The sequence below is a fragment of the Oncorhynchus mykiss genome, chromosome 7 (genome assembly GCF_057628025.1).
Source record: "Oncorhynchus mykiss isolate SJ-2025 chromosome 7, ASM5762802v1, whole genome shotgun sequence".
Classification (NCBI taxonomy): Eukaryota; Metazoa; Chordata; class Actinopteri; order Salmoniformes; family Salmonidae; genus Oncorhynchus; species Oncorhynchus mykiss.
In genome coordinates, this window is record NC_143028.1 from 3,337,561 (window position 1) to 3,345,876 (window position 8,316).

At 44.6% G+C, this 8,316-nt stretch overlaps 1 protein-coding gene across 2 annotated transcripts; it reads left to right on the plus strand.

Moving 5' to 3' along the window:
* Window positions 1–254: 254 nt before the first annotated feature.
* On the plus strand, window positions 255–7,454 carry LOC110495614 (coiled-coil domain-containing protein 80). 2 transcript variants are annotated; one of them, XM_090239789.1, is made up of 8 exons: window positions 360–587; window positions 696–3,157; window positions 3,401–3,557; window positions 3,642–3,778; window positions 4,048–4,199; window positions 4,456–4,559; window positions 6,543–6,626; window positions 6,793–7,454. In XM_090239789.1, the coding sequence occupies exons 2-8, from the start codon at window positions 1,154–1,156 to the stop codon at window positions 7,095–7,097; spliced, it is 2,943 nt and encodes a 980-aa protein (XP_090095915.1). In that variant the 5' UTR covers window positions 360–587; window positions 696–1,153; the 3' UTR covers window positions 7,098–7,454. The 2 variants fall into 2 exon arrangements, with proteins under 2 accessions (XP_090095914.1, XP_090095915.1); XM_090239788.1 differs by having other exon boundaries at window positions 255–3,157.
* The last annotated feature ends 862 nt before the right edge of the window (window positions 7,455–8,316 follow it).

Below are 8,316 nucleotides of genomic sequence, written 5' to 3' on the forward strand. Positions count from 1 at the left end.
CCCATCATGTATTTTTATTGACATTATATCATATACCATATCTGATTATTTTAACCTTAAACTACATCCATGGCAACTTATGGATATAGACTGCATTGGTAATACATAATACATGCAGCCACATTATTTCATGAGCAGATATGGTTGTAATAACTATAGTGCTCTATTCTGTGTACATGTGTACGGTGGGCGGTGTCGAACCTTGCCGTGAGAGCCGCTACTTATGCTGCGTTCAAGTGCTAGCCGGTACTAGGAAACTCGGAAATGTTCGACTTTCTGACTGGTTGAACGCGGCACGTCTGTAGCTATAAACAATTAGCAAGTCGGACCTTTCCGAGTGTTCTCGTTCCGACGTGCGCGTGAACGCAGAACAAATCGTTTCTTTCTTGGTCTTGGGTTGGTGCTCAGAGGGGAGAGAGCGCTTATGGAATTTGTGGTTACATAGTATTTCCTCGGGTAACTCGATGCGCTGGAAGGGGGAAGGCAGAAGATCCCTCCTTACCGACAACGCATTGAGACTTCCAGAAATCTCTCCTTCTGAAGACGTTAGAAAGAGGAAAATGGCCTCTAAAGTTACAATCGATGGAGTAAGTTTTGTATAGACAGAATATATGGAACCGTTACGTGTAGCCGCCTAGTAAGCAGAGGTTGCACTGTCTACATTAACATAGAAAATGAAATGTATGTCATTTCAGCTGCAGAAACGGAGAAAGGAGGCATTGGACGACTGCCACAATATTTCTTATCATCGGGGAGTTATTTTTTGTCACCAGAATGGAATGGTAAATGGTTCATTTTCATGTAAACTTTCAGCAGGATTATAGCACACAAGTTGACAAGTGTTTGTGTTTACTTTATTGAAACAGCCCAGACTGTGCATTTGTCTTTCTGAACAGTTACGTCATAACCTACTGCGGAAGTATTTTCTTCTTCTCAAACAAAGCGTTTTTATGGACAATCACTGATCAGTTATTTCATCTGAAAACTGGACACAACGTCAGAAAGACGGAGGACTACAGGCAATGCCTCTCTCACTGATCAGTTATTTCATCTGAAAACTGGACACAACGTCAGAAAGACGGAGGACTACAGGCAATGCCTCTCTCACTGATCTTCTTATTCCCATTGTAGGTTTTTCTTTGACACTGCAAAAATGAAACAGACACTGCATCTCTGTGTGTTATGGCTGTTGCTGGTATGGAGCACAGGGGCCTCTGACAGGAGGCCCCTCAACAGGACAATCTTACGACGAACATCCCTCCAGGGGGGGATTTTTAACAGAACACAAAATGTGCTGAACAGTATTGCTCCTTCCGCTGGTGGTATAAATGTATCCACTATGACGAGCCATCGTGACAGAATGCAGAGAGATGAGAAAGCTGAGCCTCCAAGAAGAAGGATGATGCCAAGCAGAAGAATACCCCAACAACCAAAGAAACCCATAAACCAGGTTGGCAGTGGCACTGGCACATCTCAAGACAACAGTAAACAAGTGACAGGGGAGGCGGTTCAGCCTCAGTCCACACCAGCCCGCACCGTCCCAGGCAGCGCAGGCTCCCTCAACGTCCTGGCCAGCTTCGCAGGGAAGAACCGGGTCCTGGTCATCTCCGCCCCACATGACTCAGACGGTTACTATCGCCTGATGATGACCCTCCTCAAGTCGGACGTCTACTGCCAGATGGCGGAGCGGCACATGCAGATGATAGTGATGTTCCACCAGGAGGGAGAGCGAGGCGGGAAGGTGCGGCGGGTCAACGCCAAGGGACAGGTGACGGAGGAGCCCCTGGACACGGTCCTCATCCCCAGGCTGATGAACTTCCTGAAGCTGGAGGAGGGGAAGTTTGGCATGGTTCTCCTGAGGAAGACCCTCCAGGTGGAGGAGAGGTACCCGTACCCGGTCAGGCTGGAGGCTATGTACGAGGTGATGGACCAGACCCACATGCGCAAGCTGGAGAAGGCCAGGCAGAGGGGCTTCGTGCAGAGGTGCAAGGCAGCCGGTGTTGAGGGCCAGGTGGTTGAGTCTCAAGGCCAGGGGGTATTGACCACGGGGTCAGAGGTCACAGTGAACTCTACAGTGGAGAGGGTGCCAGTGAGGAAAGGGGTGCAGAGACCAGCTCAAGGACCAAAGGCTGTGACAGTTACCACATCCCGACCAACCACAAAACCAACTATGACCACAAAGGCAACCACAATTACAACAAAGCCAACCACAACCACCACAACAAAACCAACAAGAACAAAAAAAAAAAAAACTACAACCACAACAAAACCACTACCAACAACAAAAGCAACCACAACCATAACTACAGCAAAGCCAACCACAACCACCACCAGAAAAACAACCACGACCACAAAAGTAACCACCACAACAAAACCAACCACGACCACCACCACTATAAAACCAACCACCACAACAAAAACAACCACGACCACCACCACAACAAAACCAAAAACTACAACAAAAACAACCACGACCACCACCACTATAAAACCAACCACCACAACAAAACCAACAACCACAACAAAAACAACCACCACTATAAAACCAACCACCACAACAAAACCAAAAACTACAACAACACGACGAACCACAACCACCACAACACCCACCGTTCCGAAGCCCTTGGACCCCCAGACAACACCGCACTGGGACCTAGAGGTCCCCACCACAGACGAATCCTTCTACATCCTCTCAGAGACCCACAAAAATGGCATAGATGACGTTACAGAATCCCACAGAGACCAATATGAAGAAGACACAACCGACGATACCAAACATGGCCGACAAGTTGTTACCTCTCCAACTCAGCTCACTAACGACAAACCAACTGAAGGAGGGGAAGAGCTGGGCAGTGAACTTAAGGTTGACTCTGATGCACAGGTGGAAACAGCTTCCCCCAAGAAGAGCAAGGTCAAGCGGCCTGTCAATGCAGAGAGGAAGAAAAAGGCTGATAAATCAGGCAAAAAGAGTAAAACAGACAAGAAAAGGTTGAAGGCTACTAAAGACAGTGATGGAGGCTTCTATCGTGGCAGGAGACCAGGGAAGAAGGCCGCTATTAACCAGGAGAAAGAAGCAGACAACAAGAGGCCCCCCACAAAACAGCCAAACCTCTTAGTATCCTTTTTTGGTCATTTTGAGAAGAGACGACGTCTACTTGTGAGTATTCTGTTGTATTACATAAATGTATTGATTAAATCTGATATGAAGCATGCATATTGGTACACTAGAACAGAATATAACTAAATAGAATGGAATAGAACCGAACAGAATAGAATAGAACCGAACAGAATAGAATAGAACTGAATAGAACAGAACAGAACTGAACAGAATAGATGTGAATAGAATAGAACCAAACAGAATAGACACATGATACAACAGTCAATTTTCTTTCCCTCCCAGGTGATCAGTACTCCAGACGAGGAGAATCCTATGTACACGCAGCAGAGAGATGAGTATCTGGAGCATGTGTGTGAATTGGGCGTCAGAAAAATCTCTCTTATCACCATCTTTGGCTCTCTGACCAATGGCACCATGAAGATGGACCATTACCAGGCTGGTAAGTCAAGTTTTGAACTTTTTGTTGCTAATTTTCAATTCTATTTTACTCTGATGACAGTGTAATACAAGTTTATGGTTACAGAGAAGGATCAGCCTCTGAAAGGCATGAAAGAAGAGGACTTCACAAACCAGCCCCTCATCAGAGCCTTGAGGAATGAGTTGGGACTGATATTTGACGACTACTATATGGTGCTGACTGACTTTGATATGAAAGTGAAGGTTGGTGGGCCTTGTTTCCCTATAAAGCTTACTGCGGTATAATTACAATGTGTTATTGTATACTGCTACTTAGTATTGTGCATCCTGGATGACCTTCTTATTTTGATGAAAGAGCGTTTAACCTTTCGGTCCTATGTCTGAGTGAAAATCCACCATATCGGTTGAGCGCTTCAATAACTCCATTTTACTGCAGTGAATTGATACAGTATCATCCGTAACACTTTTTCTGCCTAAAGATGGGTGATATGGTTTTCTGTCCCCATTCACAGCAAGAATATGAGGTGCCCATCGCCATGACGGCTGTTTTTGGCTACATAGACACATTCTCTTCTCGCATCAAGGAGATGGAACAGCAGAAGAGACAAGGAGTGGCGTGTAAGAAGGAAGACAAATCCAAATCTCTGGAGAACTTCCTCTCACGGTACTAGTGGGCTTTTGTTATTATCTAGGACGATGCAATTGCAATATAAGACTGTGTGACTGCAGTTTCAAGTCAACACAACTGACAAATACACTCGCCTAAAACTGACACTGACATCCTGTGTGCTCCTGGTCGAACATGTATGCAAATAAAGAAAGAAATGCATTTGTAACCTTTTTGTTCTTCTGAAATGCTTGTGGAACTTTGTTTGTATATATTTGATGTCATTGTTTGTTCTGTGTTTATATTTCTCTAGGTTCCGCTGGAGACGCAGGCTGTTTGTGATCTCCTCCTCTGACGACGAGGAATGGGCCTATCAGCAGCAGCTCTACGCCCTGACTAGCCAGGCCTGCAATCTGGGTGAGTAGTGATGTCACGCTGTTGTCTCAGGCCTGTACGTTTTGATGATTTCACTGGGGCCCTTAAGTGTTTGTCTTGGCTACTTCACTCCCATCTGTGGAGATGTTCAGAATGTGTGGCCACACTTTGGTCAACTAGGGTGACAGGTAGCGTAGCGGTTAAAGTGTTGGGCCAGTAACTGAAAGGTTGCTGGTTCGAATACCTGAGCCGACAAGGTAAAAAATCTGCCAATGTGCTCTTGAGCAAGGCTCTTAACCCTAATTTACTCCAGGGGTGCTGTACTACTATGTCTGACCCTGTAAAACAACACATTTCACTGCTCCTATCTGGTGTATGTGACAATAAAACATTATCAAAATATGTTTTGCTTGTTACGTTCAAGAGCAGACATATTTCCTGAATAACTCACCAGCTCACTCAGATCCTCAAGCTTATAGAGATAGTGCAGGGAGGGTTACCTCTCAAATACCACTCCTGAAACACACTGTCCTCATCCCTTGTTGTTACTGTCTGTCACTGTTGGTCCAACGAGCCATGCCGTACAAGCATCAGGATATATCTTTTCAGAGTTCAAATGAACTACGAACATAACTATTAACAGAAGATAATCTCATGGGATGTCAACTTATTTGTAGCTTGCAGAGTCTGTCACAATTAGTTTTAACTGTTGTGAAATATGTAACATACTGCATTAGCTATGCAAACAAACAAAAGGGATTTTTTGGCGTTTAGCTGTAACATGCCTGAATTGTTTAGGTTAGAAAATAGACACCACTCTAAAGCTGGGTTACGATAGAGGTCTCTTGAGACTCGCCAAAATGTTTGGTATTTGGTTTTGAGCCTGTTGTAGACAATGTGGTCAACTAACTACTCATGTTGGTCTCGTACTGATGAAAAACTGGGTTCTTAGTTTGGGAGGACAGGCTATTGTTTAGCTGCCAACACAGTCTTTATGTGGAGGACATTAATAGTACTGGGATGAAAGATTTGCAAATTAGAAACATTTGTAATTTGGGGAAAGGAATCTAGCGAGCACAGTGAAACGAATTACACAAGACCGTTGAGCTTCAGTTGTATGCATGTCTTTAGTACTTCTACTGGGAAATGTTTCATGGACTCAGTTTGGCCACACTCTTAGACAGAGAGAGAGGTCATTCTGTGTAGTATAATACTGTACCCTCCATTCTGTGTAGTATAATACTGTACCCTCCATTCTGTGTAGTATAATACTGTACCCTCCATTCTGTGTAGTATAATACTGTACCCTCCATTCTGTGTAGTATTATACTGTACCCTCCATTCTGTGTAGTATTATACTGTACCCTCCATTCTGTGTAGAATAACACTGTACCCTCCATTCTGTGTAGTATAGTACTGTACCCTCCATTCTGTGTAGTATAATACTGTACCCTCCATTCTGTGTAGTATAATACTGTACCCTCCATTCTACTACCCTGTATAGTATTATACTGTACCCTCCATTCTGTGTAGTATAATACTGTACCCTCCATTCTGTGTAGTATAATACTGTACCCTCCATTCTGTATAGTATTATACTGTACCCTCCATTCTGTGTAGTATAATACTGTACCCTCCATTCTACTTCCCTGAATAGTATTATTTGGGCTCCTTAGTGGCGCAGCGGTTTAAAGTTCTGCATCTCGAGGCGTCACTACAGACACTGGTTCAATTCCAGGCTGTATCACAACCGGCCGTGATTGGGAGTCCCATAGGGCGGCACATAATTGGCCCAGTGTCGTCCGGGTTTGGCCGGGGGTTGGCTGTCATTGTAAATAAGAATTTGTTCTGAGCTGACTTGCCTAGTTAAATTAAAACCACTGCTTACACCTGTATCCATACCTTCACATGTACTAGATATCTTTGGGAAGGCGCTAGGGCTTTGTTTGAAAGGGGTTTGATATTAGGCGTAAGAGGTGCAGTGGTGTAATGTGAAATTACGTGTTTTCACCTGACTCTACTCAGGCCTGCGCCACTTGTCTGTGCTGAAGCTGATTGGGAAGGACATGGAGGATATGGGCGGGACCCTTGAGCTATACCCAATCAACGGTAAGAAACAGTTACTGTTACCATATTGGTGGGAAAATCCTGAGCTTATTTAACCGAAGATTTGATTTAGGTTTAAGTCTTCTTCTTCCATTCTTCTTCTAAACATTGTTGTTCTTAATGTATGAAATCAATTCAAGTTAACCCCTCAACCCTGCCTGTGTCACAGGGACTGCCACTGTGGAACGTGAGGACGTTTCTCCCTCTCTGGTGCAGGACATCAGGAACTACTTCCAGATCAGCCCAGAGTACTTCTCTATGCTGCTGGTGGGGAAAGACGGCAACGTCAAGTCCTGGTACCCGTCTCCCATGTGGTCCATGTCCATCATATATGACCTGGTTGACTCCATGCAGCTCCGCAGACAGGAGATGGCTATCCAGCAGTCCCTTGGCATGCGCTGTCCTGAGGATGAGTATGGGGGCTACGGTCATGACAGAGACCCGGATGGTTACCACCGTGGATATGGTTACTAAAGGATTGAGAATAGGATGTTCCCCTTAGGATGTGTTCGATTTTCTATTGAGGCCTGGTTGTGGCCTTCTCCCATGAACTATATGAAGCCATTGTATGAATGGCATTTCATGAAAGCTTTTTTTTAGCATTTTGATAACTGTGACGTTGTTTTATAAGAATGGACTTTTCTATAATAGATTATGAAAATGTAGCATACTTTTTCTTCCATATATTTTTGAATGTGATTTGTTTCACAGGGAGAATGGAGATTTCAGATTAAAAACATTTGGCAATTGCCTTTTATGTTGTGCATATATTTGTTATCTTGTATGGAGATATACCGGTAACTGCCCAAATAAAGGAAACACTTGAGTGAATGAGGGATACAAAGTGTATTGAAAGCAGGTGCTTCCACACAGGTGTGGGTCCTGAGTTAATTAAGCAATTAACATCCCATCATGCTTACAGTCATCAATCAGATGTCACAAATTGCTTATACAGAAACTCAGCCTAAAGCCCCAAAAAGCAGGCAATGCAGATGTGGAAGCCCGGTGGCTAGGAAAAACTCCCCAGAAAGGCAGGAACCTAGGAAGAAACCTAGTGCGAAGCCGGGCTCTGAGGGGTGGCCAGTCCCCTTCTGGCTGGAGATTATAAGAGTACAATTAAGGCCAGATCGTTCTTCAACCCCCACCCACTTTGCCAAAGCAGAGCCCCCACACCACCAGAGAGATAACAACCGACCACCAAATATAGCCCACGAAGATCTCCCCCAGTAATAGGGTGAGAGGCTTAGAATCCAGTGGAGAGAGGGGTGCCAGCCAGTCAGAGACAGCAAGGGGCTTTCCTCACTCCAGAGCCTTTCCGTTCACCTTCACACTCCTGGGCCAGACTACACTCAATCACAGGACCTACTGAAGAGATGAGTCTTCAGTAAAGACTTAAAGGTTGAGACCGAGTCTGCATCTTTCACATGGATCGGCAGACCATCCCATAAAAATGGAGCTCTATAGGAGCTGTTTGCTTAGAAATTATAGGGACAATAAGGAGGCCTGCATCTTGTGACTGTACATGTAGGTTTGTACCGCAGGATCAAATCGGAGAGATGGGTAGGAGCAAGTCTATGTAATGCTTTGTAGGTTAGCAGGAAAACCTTGAAATCAGCCCAAGCCTTAACAGAGACCAACACTGGAGTAATATGATCAAGTGTTTTGGTTCTAGTCAAGATTCTAGAAGACGTAT

Coding starts and splice junctions, on each gene's coding strand:
- LOC110495614 (XM_090239788.1), top strand. CDS start 1,154: ATGAAACAGACACTGCATCTCTGTGTGTTATGGCTGTTGCTGGTATGG. Junction 3,558..3,641: donor GATGGACCATTACCAGGCTG/GTAAGTCAAGTT, acceptor TTATGGTTACAG/AGAAGGATCAGCCTCTGAAA. Junction 3,779..4,047: donor ACTTTGATATGAAAGTGAAG/GTTGGTGGGCCT, acceptor CCCCATTCACAG/CAAGAATATGAGGTGCCCAT.